Source organism: Procambarus clarkii, chromosome 49 (assembly GCF_040958095.1).
Source record: "Procambarus clarkii isolate CNS0578487 chromosome 49, FALCON_Pclarkii_2.0, whole genome shotgun sequence".
Taxonomy (NCBI): domain Eukaryota; kingdom Metazoa; phylum Arthropoda; class Malacostraca; order Decapoda; family Cambaridae; genus Procambarus; species Procambarus clarkii.
The window spans coordinates 12,064,296-12,080,968 of NC_091198.1; the positions used below are offsets into that span (position 1 = coordinate 12,064,296).

The 16,673-nt window shown below is 46.1% G+C and overlaps 1 protein-coding gene across 1 annotated transcript in view; it reads left to right on the forward strand.

Moving 5' to 3' along the window:
* Positions 1-16,673, forward strand: part of LOC123763412 (uncharacterized) — a 605,113-nt gene that overhangs the window by 483,763 nt on the left and 104,677 nt on the right. The window contains exon 4 of the mRNA XM_069303202.1: positions 12,086-12,103. Coding sequence (XP_069159303.1) covers positions 12,086-12,103 — 18 coding nt within the window. The remainder of the gene's footprint in view (positions 1-12,085; positions 12,104-16,673) is intronic.

Below are 16,673 nucleotides of genomic sequence, written 5' to 3' on the forward strand. Positions count from 1 at the left end.
ATTTTGTTCTTGTGAACAGAAATGTTTAAAATCCTCAAGACTGTACCAGAAATAGACTTCAGTGTCGCGGTAGAGAAGATCGGAGCCTTCTAACCTGGAGTGTACAAGTTCCGGTTTGTTTTTTTTTTCCACAGATTTAAATCACAAATCATTAAGGTTGTCTTGATACGATAAATAAGGTCGACCTGATGAAGTGTCTCGTACAAAATTTGGGTCATAATGTGCGTTGACCTCTTGTTCTTGACCCGTCTTATCGGTGCCTCAATCACCAACACTAACAACTGGAAGACGTGGTTCAGGTTCACTGTGAGGAGTCAAGCCTTGTAGCAGAAGATTAAGGTAAGTTTGGGTATGCCTGAGTTTACCAGTCATTCCTCTTACATCTGTCAAACTGAAATAAGTCCGAGGAATGATCCTTTGGCTCCCTCCAAACAGTGGGAACTGCAAAAGGCATGTAGGGAGAACAGTTTAATAACAGAACAGAGAACACTGTATAAACATCAGAGGTCCGCGGTTGTTCAACGTCCTCCCAGCGGCTATAAGAAATATTGCCGGAACAACCGTGGACATCTTCAAGAGGAAACTACATAATTTTCTCCAAGGAGTGCCGGACCAACCGGGCTGTGGTGGGTATGTGGGCCTGCGGGCCGCTCCAAGCAACAGCCTGGTGGACCAAACTCTCACAAGTCAAGCCTGGCCTCGGGCCGGGCTTGGGGAGTAGAAGAACTCCCAGAACCCCATCAAGCCAGGTATCAAGCAAGTTTGTTCATCTCGAGGAGTTGAACTAACATTTCTACCGTGTTACAAATCAGTTCCACCACTCGGCTCCACATCCATCTTTACTCTTCATCCCTTATTCCTGTGGGTGTTGAACATTCACTAAGCTGTGATTAACAGGAAGTCACTGTTATTAATAAAATACACACAAAATCAGTAACTAAATAAAAAGTCGTAATAAAACTCTGATTGCAGATTGAAATTCTGAGTAGTGAAAAAGTGACACAAGAATTTTTATAAATGTTCCGAGTGACGGATTTAATATTTATGTATATTTAATAAAGTTTCCATAGCCCTGCCTCCCCCATGGCCCAGTTTTGTAGGATTGAAAAAGCCTCTCGGAATGTTTTAACACAAAAAAAGACAATCATGCTATCTTCATTAACTGATACATAGGATGCAATTTGGTGGATTATCTTGCTTCGTCACACTGCAGGCGTTCCAGCATGCTTGGTGAGCTGGGGGGAGGGGGGTGTAGCCCCCTCATGATTCTCTAGCTATCTTGACGTTATCTTGAGATGATTTCGGGGCTTAGCGTCCTCGACCAGGCCTCATTTTTGTCACACACACACACACACACACACACACACACACACACACACACACACACACACACACACAGGAAGCAGCCCCTAGCAGCTGTTTAACTCCCTGGTGCCTATTTACTGCTAGGTGAATAGTAACATCAGGGTGAAAACAACACTGCCCATTTTTGTTTCCGCCTACACCGGGGATTGAACCCCGGAAGCTTAGGACTACGAATCCCAAGCGCTGTCCACTCAGCTGTCAGGCCCCTGTGTAGTCCTGTAGATTGTGAGGTCCTGTTGATAGTGTGGTCCTGCTTGTGTGGCTAACAACCAGCCCTTACGCCCGGCTAACAACCAGCCCTTGCGCCCGGCTAACAACCAGCCCTTGCGCCCGGCTAACAACCAGCCCTTACGCCCGGCTAACAACCAGCCCTTACGCCCGGCTAACAACCAGCCCTTGCGCCCGGCTAACAACCAGCCCTTGCGCCCGGCTAACAACCAGCCCTTACGCCCGGCTAACAACCAGCCCTTGCGCCCGGCTAACAACCAGCCCTTGCGCCCGCCTAACAACCAGCCTTCCATAAAATCACATAAAAGTCTGAATGAATCAGACAAGTCTGAGATATGCTCTCATATATGCTCTTCAGTATTTTCAAGACCCTCCCGGCACTGTCAAGACCCTTTGAAACTCCTCCCAACCTGGGTGAAATGTTCACGTCCTTCCCACCGACCAAACAGGGAGAGGAGGGAGGGAGGGAGAAGGGGTGAGGGAGAAGGGGTGAGGGAGAGAAGGGTGAGGGAGAGGAGGAGGGGGGGGGGTGAGGAAGGGGGGAGATGGACTGTAGGGAAGACGATACTGGTGGTGGTCCCTCCCTAAGTTTTTTTTTTTTTTCCTGTGGAAGTGGCCTTAAGGTACAATGTTCACTGTTCATTTATGGTACAATGTTCACTTTTGGTACAATGTTCACTGTCACAGTTACTCAACCACTACGGCAAAATCACAGAAGCCTTAGAAGAAAAGCAAAATGCAGATGTATCCCCAGGAAGCAGCCCATAGCAGCTGTCTAACTCCCAGGGTACCTATTTACTGCTGGGTGAACAGATGCATCAGGGTGAAAGAAACTTTTTTGCACATTTGTCTCCGCCTCCACCGGGAAGGCGGAGACAAATGTATACACAGACTTATCAAAGGCATTCGACATGTGCCCACGGAGTGATATACAATCCAATGCGATCAATAGGAATAACAGGTAAAGTGGGGCGTTGGACTTTCAACTTTGTCAAACAGAATGCAGAGGGTGACTGTCAAACGAGTAAGATCAAGCCCAAGTGTAGTGACAAGCTCTGTACTCCAGGGTACAGTCCTTGCACCGCTGCTATTTCTCATTCTTATCTCTGATATATTAAAAAATTACCAGTCACAGCTTCGTGTCCTCCTTTACCTGGAACATACCTGGAGAGGGTTCTGGGAGTTGTTCTACTCCCCGAGCCCGGCCTGAGACCAGGCTGGGCTCAGGGTGGATGGGTGTAACCAAAATGAGGCCTGGTCAAGGACCGGGCCGCGGTGACGCTATGCCCTGAAATCATCTCAAGATAACCAGAGGTGTGCTAGTAGCCCAGACTAGGTCTACACAGACCTAACCCAGGCCCATGGGTACTTCTGTATCACCCGTCCTTGCTAACTATCTTATACTCAGAGACTTTGGTGAGTATATTCAATTCTGCATTGATATTGACATTTAAACATCAAATGAAGTGAAGGGACGACGACGTTTCGGTCCGTCCTGGACCATTCTCAAGTCGATTGTGAGTGGTCCAGGACACAATGGTGCTGGACCATTCTCAAGTCACAATCGACTTGAGAATGGTCCAGGACGGACCGAAACATTGTCGTCCCTTCACCTTCAAGCGTGTGGTCTGGTCAACATTCCCACGTTATTGTGACTCATCGCCTGCATCAAATGAAGTGGTTGAGTTACGATACCCATATGAGTGAATAAATAACAGTAAATATACAATTGATTAACTTAGTTTTGAATTGTCTTTAATATTGATCCCTAGATCTTGAAGTCCTGTCTGTTATAGTGAAAGCAAGAGTGGAGAGCTCTCTGAAGTGTACTAAAGATTCTTGACTAAGTTGTTCACATTCTTGCGGTGGTTACTTGATAACATCAGATAATATTGTGCTAAAGACAAGTTCCGTTCCTTGTCTTATAAATAAATCTTGAATGGATGGTGGCAGCACTCCCCCCCCCCCTTTCTTTAATCAGCCCCCTTCTTAATTCTCCTCCCTATTCCTTAGGTTCTTTCTTTTCTCTTTTTTCCTCTCTTCTGTCTAGCACTTGTACTAATTTCTACTCTTCTACCTTTTGCTATCTACCGCTTATCTAATTTACAGTTTTAACCCTTTTTATCTCATTCTACATTTTCCTTTTTCCTTCTCTTCCCCTCTCTTCCACCTGACTCTCCCTCACTCTTCTCTGCTCCTTTTTCAATGTCATCTATTTTTACGAGGCGTTACAATGGTGGTAAACTCCTTTTTTTTCATTATTCCTTTTTTCATCATATTATTTTTCATTATACGTTACAGGGCGTCAGCTGTATTGCTCTGATTCCTGTCTAGTGACTCTGATTCCAAATTAATATTATGGTAAAGTCAAGGGGAATCTAATTATCCATGAAGATGTATAATAAATTAATAATCTCTTAAGTCATTTTTTTAATTATCTTAAAAGCTGACCCCACTTAAGATCTTGGATCCATTTCCTGAGTGATGGAAGTTGGAGTGAAGAGCACTCTCAAGATGACTTAGTGAGGGTTGAGACTTGGTGACTGACTCTGTGATTCACGTGGCTGTTGTGTCTCGACTGTTACCGTTGATGGTGTTAACTGTTGACAAGAGATGAGTTCCCGTCCTTGTGCGCTGACCTCAGGAATGGCTGCTGGCAGAACTATCTACTTCTGTCTACTATAACTACCACAACTACTCTTTCTACTCCTTATGCTTATCTCTCCTGTCTCTTCTTCTTCTTCTTAGTCTACCCTGCATCCCATTTTCTCTTACTAAAATTTCCTTTTTACTTTTCTCCTCCAGCTCCCCCCACCTCACTCTTCCTCCTCCCCCCTCCCTACCTCACTCTTCCTCCCTCCTTTTCTCTCCCTTCCCCCCCTCGCTCTCCCCATCTATCTCCCTCCCCCATCTCTCTCCCTCCCCTCACCCCCTCCTCTCTAAACCCCCCCCCCACTCTTTAAGTACCACGCTTGCGCCTGACAGCTGGGTGGACAGCGCTTCGGATTCATAGTCATGAGGTTTTGGGTTCGATCCCCGGTGGAGGCGGAGACAAATGGGCAAATTTTCTTTCACCCTGATGCCCCTGTTACCTAGCAGTAAATAGGTACCTGGGAGTTAGACAGCTGCTACGGACTGCTTCCTAAAGGGGTGTGTAACAAAAAGGAGGCCTGGTCGAGCAGCAGCAGAAACAGCAAGAGCAACAGAAGCAGAGGTAATAGCAGCACAAGAAACGGTTGCAGAAGCAGAAACACCAACAGCAGGAACAACAGTAGCGGCAGCCATGACAACAGTAGCGGCAGCCATGACAACAGTAGCGGCAGCCATGACAACAGTAGCGGCAGCCATGACAACAGTAGCGGCAGCCATGACAACAGTAGCGGCAGCCATGACAACAGTAGCGGCAGCCATGACAACAGTAGCGGCAGCCATGGCAACAGTAGCGGCAGCCATGGCAACAGTAGCGGCAGCCATGGCAATAGTAGCAGCAGTAGTAGTAGTAGCAGCGGCAGCAGCAACAGTAGCAGCAGCAGTAGTAGTAGCAGCGGCAGCAGCAACAGTAGCAGCAACAGTAGCAGCAGCAACAGTAGTAGCAGCGGCAGCAGCAACAGTAGCAGCAAAGTAGCAGCAGCAAAGTAGCAGCAGCAAAGTAGCAGCAGCAACAGTAGCAGCAGCAACAGTAGCAGCAGCAACAGTAGCAGCAGCAACAGTAGCAGCAGCAACAGTAGCAGCAGCAACAGTAGCAGCAGCAACAACAGTAGCAGCAAAGTAGCAGCAGCAACAGTAGCAGCAGCAACAGTAGCAGCAGCAACAGTAGCAGCAGCAGCAGCAACAGTAGCAGCAGCAACAGTAGTAGCAGCAACAACAGTAGCAGCAACAGTAGCAGCAGCAACAGTAGCAGCAACAGTAGCAGCAACAGACTCCTGGTCACTGAGATGATTCACAACGCCCTACACATTACCATATGAATTATAGGTTCCCGATAACCAGCTGATGTTGTCTCACGGAGTCGATCCGAAATGAAGAATTAATTATCCATTCTACAACTTTTCACGTATTTTACAGGACCTTTTTTCCCATCAATATTTCCGCCTCGGGCCACGGGAAAGTTTATCTAGAGAGCTCCGTTGTCATGTTCGGACACGTTAATACACACACCTGTAATAGACTGGTCCCTTGTTGTGTATGATTATAATTCATTATTGGCAATGATTTGAAGAGCAGAGGTGTCATAGGCACAATCAGAGAACACTGTATAAACATCAGAGGTCCACGGTTGTTCAACGTCCTCCCAGCGAGCATAAGAAATATTGCCGGAACAACCGTGGACATCTTCAACAGAAAACTACATAATTTTCTCCAAGGAGTGCCGGACCAACCGGGCTGTGGTGGGTATGTGGGCCTGCGGGCCGCTCCAAGCAACAGCCTGGTGGACCAAACTCTCTCGAGTCAGGCCGAGCTTGGGGAGTTGAACAACTCTCAGAACCCCATCAACCAGGTATCAAGCAGAATATATTATGCATGAGTGTGTGTGAGTGTGAGTGTGAGTGTGAGTGTGAGTGTGAGTGTGTGTGTGTGTGTGTGTGTGTGTGTGTGTGTGTGTGTGTGTGTGTGTGTGTGTGTGTGTGTGTGTGTGTGTGTGTGTGTGTGTGTGTGTACTCACCTAGTTGTGCTTGCGGGAGGTGAGCTTTTGCTTTTTTGGTCCCGCCTCTCAACCGTCAATCAACTGGTGTACAGATTCCTGAGCCTACTGGGCTCTATTAAATCTACATTTGAAACTGTGTATGGAGTCAGCCTCCACCACATCACTGCCTAATGCATTCCATTTGTTAACTACTTTGTCCACCCAGTCAATTCCCCCTGGGAATTGTGTAGGTGGTGATCATGTCTCCCCTAACTCTTCTATCTTCCAGGAACATAAAGTTTGCCCCCGTAACTTTTCCTCGCAGCTCATACCTCTCGGTTCTGGAACGAGTCTGGTGGCATATCTCTGAATCTTCTCCCGAGTGTGTGTGAGAGAGAGAGATAAATATTTGTAATATGTATGATAAAGAAAAAAATAGGTCGGAAGTTAATATATTAGCAACCCGACAGTTAGAAAGGCGAGGTCCAAGAGCTCGAGCCTGCAGGCAGAAATAGTAAATAGTACACACACACACACACACACACACACACGCGCGCGCACGCACGCACGCACGCACGCACGCACGCACGCACGCACGCACGCACGCACGCACGCACACACACACGTACGTGTACGTACGTACGTACGTTTCAAGTGTAGATATGATAGAGCCCAATAGGCTCAGGAACCTGTACACCAGTTGATTGACAGTTGAGAGGCGGGACCAAAGAGCCATAGCTCAACCCCCGCAAGCACAGTTAGGTGAGTACAATTAGGTGAGTACACACACACACTGTAAAAGAGGGGAGACCATAGTATATATTCATGTATCCTCATCCTAAAACGGCGGCGTGTGTTGCTACCTGTGTCCGAGACAGGTGCTGACGTGTCCCGCCTTTGATCATTGGCCCCGACTACGGCCTCCCCCTTGACCCTCCACCCATAATAGTGCTGTCCACCGTGGACAACACGGTAGGCCAGCCTGTGTTGTGTGGCCAGGAGTCTCGACCATGACGGCTGCGTCGATCAGATCTTTCTCTCACGCTGAAAGTGCCTCTGAACCTCGCCCATGGTTGTTGATTCACTCGCTCGTCCAATATAATGTTTCCATGGTTCCTTAAATGGTATTTCGGAGTGTAATCACCAGCTTTCGTTAATGTCCCGAGGATAATTGGGATATTTAGTTGAACTATATCGCTGTAAAGGGAATTGTTTAGGTGGTGGTATGGTATTGCAGCTCATTCACTGGATAAGTTATCTTCTTGAGGTTATCTTGAGATGATTTCGGGGCTTTAGTGTCCCCGCGGCCCGGTCCTCGACCAGGCCTCCACCCCCAGGAAGCAGCCCGTGACAGCTAACACCCAGGTACCTATTTTACTGCTACGTAACAGGGGCATAGGGTGAAAGAAACTTTGCTCATTGTTTCTCGCCGGCGCCCGGGATCGAACCCGGGACCACAGGATCGCAAGTCCAGCGTGCTGTCCGCTCGGCCGACCTGCTCCCTGTTGCAATCAAGGTGGTGGTCCTGGATGTGTTTTTTTTTTTTTGTAACCAAGATTAACGTTCCTAACGTTCATTAGGTATGTCATTGATGTTAGTGAAACTGTAAGCAAAAGCTGTTATGCTACATCAGTTTATCTGTAGTCTGCCCTTTTTTGAGGTTATCTTGAGATGATTTCGGGGCTTAGCGTCCCCGCGGCCCGGTCCTCGACCAGGCTTCCTTTTTGTTACCCCAGGAAGGAGCCCGTAACAGCTGTCTAACTCCCAGGTACATATTTACTGTTAGGTGAACAGTTCATGAGGGGTGAAAGAAACTCTGCCCGTTTGTTTCCGTTTCCACCGGGGGGGTCGAACCCGGAATTTCAGGACTACGAATCCGAAGCGCTGTCCACTCACCTGTCAGGCCCCTTAGATATGTATTTTATGTGATTATTATTTGTATCCATTAGAAGTAAACTAACTTTAATACTAAGTAACCAATATATAAGACACAGGATGAGCCAGGAGCCAAGTGTGTGTCAGTGTGATAGTGATCGGTTAACTTGGTACCTCGCGTATCATCTTGTTGAGCGAACACGTTCCTGATTCGAGTCAGCCTAGGAATGAATGATCGCTGATGGATTGGTGTTCTTGAGAAAAGTGTTACCAACGTGAGGCTGTTGATGGCTGAGCGCCTTGTGTTATGGGTGCCACGAAGTCCTTCGTGGACTACTGGATGTCCACGAAGTTGGGCCGGTTGCGGAACTTTAAGAACATTAGCCTTGTACGTAATAGTCTACCAACATTTAGACGATTTTGGAGGCTCTGATGATTAGACCAGGCCAATCAGACTTGGTCAACGCTAGATATAAGCCTTCGCAATTGGTTCTCCAACTTGTCCAAAATTCTGATGACTGATGGGTGAGGGGGGAAGGAAACTATCAGGAGAAAGCGCCAAGCCATTACGACTATATAGCACTGGGAAGGTATTAGGATAAGGATTTGGGATGGGACGGGGGGAAGGAATGGTGCCCAACCACTTGGACGGTCGGAGATTGAACGCCGACCTGCATGAAGCGAGACCGTCGCTCTACCGTCCAGCCCAAGTGCTTGGTCTTGATGAAAGGGAGCAGTAGAACTTATGCTTCGTACAAGGTTAAGCACGTGGCTTTTCATTGACATTGAAGAGTGAAACTTCATTCCCAGTACGTCAGTTTCAGCTCTAAACACTAGGGTTTTGTCATTACTGTGTATGCCTGTCCCATTAGCAATATACAGTCTAGTTATCATCATCGCCTGTATTTGTTCACTTGTTAATGTAACCGACCATTTTCTCCAGGTGGAAATTGCTGAAAGTGGTGATTAATGACCTTTGTAGCAGTTGGTATTTCTTCTTTTCATATGTAAAGGTTAGCGTGCAGCTCTCGGCATGGGCTTGAGCTTCAGGGATGAGATGAAGTAGCTTACCTTACCTTACCTTGAAATATCTAGCTTACTTACCTTGAACTTACCTAGCTTGTTGAAATAGACATTCCACAGCGGAGGGGGAAGCACACTACCCTGTGTTATGCTGCACCACTTTGTGGCTTTTGCACTCTGTTCAATTTAAGATTACTCTTCCTTCTTTCCTTCTTTGCATGTAAAAATTTATGAATGCGTCTGTGGGGTCGACCGCTGGATGTAATGGACTTCAGTCGAGGACGGGTTGATGCCACAGACGCATTTATCAATGTTAACATGCTGTTCATTCAAAATGGGAATTTTCTCAAATATAAAGTAATATTATAATATATTAGCATATTGTGTATATATAGGCATAGGTTAGGTTAGGTGTTTAGGTTCTTTTGGCGATTATTTGTATTTGTAATACGTGGGTGAAGTATTTACAGCGTTGTGGTTCGAACAAAATTCGTCAGTGAAGCACTTGTTCCGGAAGTGTTCGAACGTCATTAGTTGAGAGTCGTGTGTAAATCGTTTTTCAATCATAAACAGCTGGAGGTTTGGCGGGTGGATGGAATCACTTTTGGGTCTTTGTTTGGAAGACGGGCTGCATAACTAGTGATATATTCGAGCCAGAGTGAAGACATTCTGTGAACGCGTGATCAGAACTCATCATGAAGACCGCTAACCAGCGTCTACAGACGGACTCAAGTGTGGTGTCCAACGACCCAATCCTAATCTAGCGGTTACCTTAACGTTGATTCCGGGGAGGTCAGCATCCCCGCGGCCCGGTCTCTGACCAGGCCCTCCTGGTCGATGATCTGGTCAAGCAGGCTGCTCCCAGCTAACGTGTAAATCACAACCTGGTTGATCAGGTATTTGGAGGTCAGGTCTGGCATGTCCCCCTCGCACACAAGAGGGCCAGGACCACCGTTGTGGTCTCTTGTCTAGAGCACCTGTGCATTTCATGGCTGGAGACGCGCATTGAGGCTCACCTTTGTAAAGGAGAAGTATGTGCATGCTCCCCATTTTCTATGTCCTCATAAGAGCAGTGTAGTGAATCTCCTGTTTCTCTTGCCTGTATTTATATTCTTAGATTATGGTTAGAAATATATTGTGCATGTGTAAACCATTATGCATGTGTTATGTGCATCTTGTGGAAATGCTGTGCACCCCATACCAGCGCTGTGCACCCCAAACCAACGCTGTGCACCCCATACCAACGCTGTGCACTCCCATATTAATTGTGCACCACATTCACTAAGCACCAACATACTAACATTGAAAATTATATTTTTGATCATTTAACCTAATTTTGCAGTTTTATGTATTTTATGCAAATCACTTTAGTATTGAGTGGTACTTTTCATTAGATATTCTGTAGTTAACTTAATATGATTAGGTCTTATGTTGTCGATTAATGTTTTTTCTATTAGCACTTGTGGTAAAATGATAGTGTAGACATGTTTACAGAATTAGCTGTTGCACGCTTGTAGGCCTCTTGCAACACTGAGCGAACTGATCACGCTCAATGTGGTTGTAAACACACTCGCACACTCACTCGCACGCAGACACACACACACACACTCACTTTCTCTCTTTTTTTCTCTTCTCTCTCTCTTTTCTCTCTCTCTTTTCTCTCTTTTCTCTCTCTTTTCTCTCTCTCTTTTCTCTCTCTCTCTTTTCTCTCCTTTCCCCCCTCACTCCCCTAGACCTCTGCTTTTAGTTTACAGGAACTTTAACCACCACACTAACACTGAGGGACACTTTAACCACCACACTAACACTGTGGGACACTTTAACCACAACACTAACACTGAGGGACACTTTAACCACCACACTAACACTGAGGGACACTTTAACCACCACACTAACACTGAGGGACACTTTAACCACCACACTAACACTGAGGGACACTTTAACCACCACACTAACACTGTGGGACACTTTAATCACCACACTAACACTGAGGGACACTTTAACCACCACACTAACACTGAGGGACACTTTAACCACCACACTAACACTGTGGGACACTTTAACCACCACACTAACACTGAGGGACACTTTAACCACCACACTAACACTGTGGGACACTTTAACCACCACACTAACACTGAGGGACACTTTAACCACCACACTAACACTGAGGGACACTTTAACCACCACACTAACACTGAGGGACACTTTAACCACTACAGTGGTAAATATTAATGTCCACTTTTCCCTCCATTATTAAATTACTGGCACTTTTCTAGAGTAGTGGTTTGTGTAGTGTACTTACTAATGTGTAGCTTCCACTTGGCTAGTTCTCTATCCGTACCACCCCTGTTCTCTACCCCCCCCCCCCGACACCCCTGTTCTCTAACCCCCCCCCCCGACACCCCTGTTCTCTACCCCCCCTCCGACACCCCTGTTCTCTACCCCCACGACACCCCTGTTCTCTACCCCCCCCCCCGACACCCCTGTTCTCTACCCCCTCCCCCGACACCCCTGTTCTCTACCCCCCTCCGACACCCTTGTTCTCCTACCCCCCGACACCCCTGTTCTCTACTCCCCTCGATACCCCTGTTCTCTACTCCCCCCGACACCCCTGTTCTCTACTCCCCCCGACACCCCTGTTCTCTACTCCCCCCGACACCCCTGTTCTCTACTCCCCCCGATACCCCTGTTCTCTACCCCCCCCCCCGACACCCCTGTTCTCCTACCCCCTCCCCGACACCCCTGTTCTCCTACCCTCCCCCACCCCCAATAACCCCTGTTCTCTACCCCCAAACACCCCTGTTCTCCACCCCCCAAACACCCCTCTTCTCCACCCCCCAAACACCCCTCTTCTCCACCCCCCCTCCCCCGACACCCCTGTCCTGTAGGTGGTGGGGCGGTAGACTTGAACGCTTGTGTGTACGTCCCGTAGAGCCGCTGTTCACTGTTTGTTTACATTTTCCACAGGACTCCGCCGTAAGAGAGGTACGGTAAGGAGGGGCGCCCGCCCTCGCTTCCGGCTTGGCTCTGCTGGTAACGCTTCTGCTTCTCTGTTTATATTGTCTGCTCTCTGGTGCCATCATGGTGACTGTGTCTGCTTGGTGCTAAAACACCTACTGTGCTGCCAACGGTGACGGCTCCCTGGGAGGTGTAACGGGGGTTCTGGCACTGTTCTGGCACTGTCTGGAGTGTGTCATTTACCTGCCTTGTTACCCATGTAGTTGGGGGGGGGGAGACGACGACTGTTGGGCACTGGTGGTTGACCGGGGGGGGGGGATATTGGCACTGAGATTCACAGCTCCCATACGGCAACAGATCCTACTGTTTAAACCCATCCTACTGTTTAAACCCATCCTGCTGTTTAAACCCATCCTGCTGTTTAAACCCATCCTGCTGTTTAAACCCATCCTGCTGTTTAAACCCATCCTGCTGTTTAAACCCATCCTGCTGTTTAAATAGTACTGTTTGTGACTATGTGGAATGTTGTTCACACATTGACGTAATGGACAATTAGAGAGTAGAATTTGGTCCTATTCTCTTTTAGTCCGAAAAAAATAAAGCTAAAATCAAACTTAAATATTCTTAGGCCTTGTATAGCACATATATGTACTATACTAGGCCTCAGATAGCGTGTATTAGGGCCTAGGAAGGTTAGGTTAGGTTAACGTTTCTTTACAACATCAGCACAAAAACTTTTCCGATTTGTCCAAGTTCAGAAGTACCGATTTCTACTTTCTAATTGCCCATTACGTCAGGTTATGTACTATGGTCCTCATCGTTACTATAAGTACTACCTCACAGGAGGACGGACTGCTGCCGGTGTCCACGTGAGACGACTGTGAAGTCAACTAGGAGTTAACAGCACTCACGGGGGGATTTTAAATGGGAGTAAAATCAGCAGAAATTTTCAATTACCATGGAGCTATTTCAAACCCACTGTACTGGGTGTGGCATTGGCCGAGAGTGCCAACACTCAGCTGTACACACTTGGCACTCAGTGCGATCATAGCACGTTGAAGTGGTTTGGTGACATAAGTGTGACCAAACATGTGGCAGGAGTGTTCTTACTGGCTGTGTGGATATGGTACTGAACTGTTTGACGTTTGCTACCCTGACGGACCAGGTTCGAATGCTTGAGTGGGGGGGGGGGGGTCACTAAATTTAATTATATGTGTGTGTGTGTATATATATGTATGTATATATTATATATATATATATATTATATATATATATATATATATATATATATATATATATATATATATATATATATATATATATATATATATATATATATTAATAATTTCCTCCACCCTGATGCCCTGTTCACCTAGCAGTAAATAGGTACCTGGGAGTTAAAAAGCTGCTACGAGCTGCTTCCTGGTCTCTGTGTGTGGGGGGGGTGGGGGGGAGGGTAAAAAAAAGTTTGTTAGTAACAGTTGATTGACAGTTGAGAGGCGGGCCGAAAGAGCAGAGCTCAACCAGGGTCTCAATCTCATCTATATCTGTATATCTCTAGATATTTCTATATATCAATTTACATATATCTCAATATTTATCTTTTTCTGTGTTTATCACTATCAGTCTAACCCCGTGACACCACTTTGTACCTTTGTTCCGGCAATATTTCTAATTATTGCTGGGAGGGTATTGAATAGCCTTGGACCTCTGATGTTCAGTGTTCTCTGATTGTGCCTATGGCGCACCTACTCTTCACTGGTTCTATTCTACATTTCCTTCCTTATCTTTCTCTCCAGTATGTTGTTATTCTACTGTGCAAAATTGGGACCTGGCCCTCCAAAATCTTCCATGTATTTGATATTTTTCTTGTCTCTTATCATTATTCCATTTTAAGGGCTTTGATACAGTCCCAGAAATGTAGGGGCTTTGTGTGTATGCGTGCCGTATATGTTCTCTGTATTGTCTCTATTTCAGAGATCTCTCCTGCTCTTCAGAGCAGGGAGAAGTTGAGTACTGAGTACTCAAGACAGGACAGCACCAGTGATTTAAATAGTATTAGCATTGCTGTCCCTGGATATGAATGTTTTCATAATCCATCCTACCATTTTCCTGGCCGCCGCTATATTTGCTCGGTTCACTAAATGTCAGGTCGTCAGACTTTATAATTCCCAGATCTCTTACATGTTGCTTTCCTTCTACCTACCTTGAGGCTACCTTGAGGTGCTTCCGGGGCTTAGTGTCCCCGCGGCCCGGTCGTCGACCAGGCCTCCTGGTTGCTGGACTGATCAACCAGGCTGTTAGACGCGGCTGCTCGCAGCCTGACGTATGAGTCACAGCCTGGTTGATCAGGTATCCTTTGGAGGTGCTTATCCAGTTCTCTCTTGAACACTGTGAGGGGTTTGCCAGTTATGCCCCTTATGTGTAGTGGAAGCGTGTTGAACAGTCTCGGGCCTCTGATGTTGATAGAGTTCTCTCTCAGAGTACCTGTTGCACCTCTGCTTTTCAACGGGGGTATTCTGCACATCCTGCCATGTCTTCTGGTCTCATGTGGTGTTATTTCTGTGTGCAGGTTTGGGACCAGCCCCTCAATTATTTTCCACGTGTAAATTATTATGTATCTCTCCCGCCTGCGCTCAAGGGAGTACAGATTTAGGCTCTTTAGTCGGTCCCAGTAATTTAGATGTTTTACTGAGTGGATTCTAGCAGTAAAGGATCTCTGCACGCTCTCTAGGTCAGCAATTTCTCCAGCTTTGAAAGGGGCTGTCATTGTGCAGCAGTACTCCACTCTAGATAGCACAAGCGTTTTGAAAAGTATCATCATCGGTATAGCATCTCTAGTGTGAAAAGTTCTTGTTATCCAACCTGTCATTTTTCTTGCAGTTGTGACGGCTACTTTATTGTGTTCTTTAAAGGTAAGGTCTTCCGACATGAGTACACCCAGGTCCTTTACATTGCCTTTTCGTTCTATGTTATGATTTGCCTGCGTTTTGTACGTGGTTTCTGTTTTTATATTTTCAATTTTTCCGTAGCGCATGAGCTGAAACTTATCCTCGTTGAATACCATATTATTTTCTGTAGCCCATAGAAAGACCTGATCTACATCTGATTGGAGGTTTGCCGTGTCCTCTATGTTGCCAATTCTAATGAAAATCCTAGTGTCATCTGCAAAGGATGATACAGTGCTATAGGTTGTGTTCTGGTCTATGTCCGATATGAGGATGAGAAAAAGTACTGGAGCAAGCACAGTACCCTGGGGGACTGAGCTCTTCACGGTTGATGGGCTGGATTTTATTTTGTTGACTATTACACATTGGGTTCTGTCAGTCAGGAAATTGTAGATCCATCTGCCTATTTTCCCGGTAATTCCTTTTGAACGCATTTTATGTGCAATAACACCATGGTCACATTTATCAAAAGCTTTTGCGAAATCTGTGTAAATTACATCAGCGTTTTGTTTGTCTTCCATAGCATCTAATGCCATATCATAGTGGTCCAGCAACTGCGACAGGCAAGAGCGCCCTGTTCTGAAACCATGTTGTCCGGGGTTATGGAGATGCTGTGATTCCATGTATTTTGTGATCTTACTTCTTAGCACTCTCTCAAAAATTTTTATGATGTGCGATGTTAGTGCTATCGGTCTGTAATTTTTTGCCTCTGCCTTATTTCCTCCTTTATGGAGTGGTGCTATCTCTGCTGTTTTTAGTATGTCAGGGATAACGCCAGTATCTAGACTTTGTCTCCACAGAATGTGAAGGGCCTGCGATAGTGGTTTTTTACAGTTCTTGATGAATATGGAGTTCCAAGAATCCGGGCCTGGTGCAGAGTGCATAGGCATACTGTTTATGGCTTCTTCAAAATCTAGTGGGGATAGGGCGACGTCTGATATGTGATTTGATGTTGGTATCATATCCATGAAAAATTCATTTGGGTTATCAATCTTTAGTGCATTTAATGGCTCACTGAAAACAGAGTCGTACTGCTTCCTCAGTAACTCGCTCATTTCTTTGTTGTCATCTGTGAAAGTTCCATCTCCCTTTCGCAGGGGCCCGATACTAGATGTGGTTTTTGATCTTGATTTTGCATAGGAGAAAAAATATTTCGGATTTCTCTCTATTTCACTGATGGCCTTTTGCTCTCTTTGCCTCTCCTGGGTTTTGTATGATTCTTGTAGCTTGAGTTCAATTGTTTCTATTTCTCTACCTAACCTTCTTCTCCGTTCTTGAGATAGGGTGCGACTCTCAAGTTGTTCCGCGATTCGTTTTCTTCGCCTATATAGGGAACGACGTTCCCGTTCCAATCTGCATCTCTTTCTCTTTTTTCTTAGGGGTATGCGGTTTGAACATATTTCTAGTGCTACTGAGCTTATTTTTTCCAGGCACTGGTTCAGGTTTGCATTTCCTAGCTGTTCTTCCCAGTTTATTTCTGGAAAGTCCTGGTTTATTTGCTCCCAGTTTATCCGTTTATTATTGAAGTTGAATTTGCTGAAATCTCCTCCACCGGGAATCTGGACTGGTTTTGAAGGTCCATTTCCCATGGTTGGCAGAACTTCAATTAAGTTGTGATCTGAGTAACAGGTATTTGTAATCATTATGTT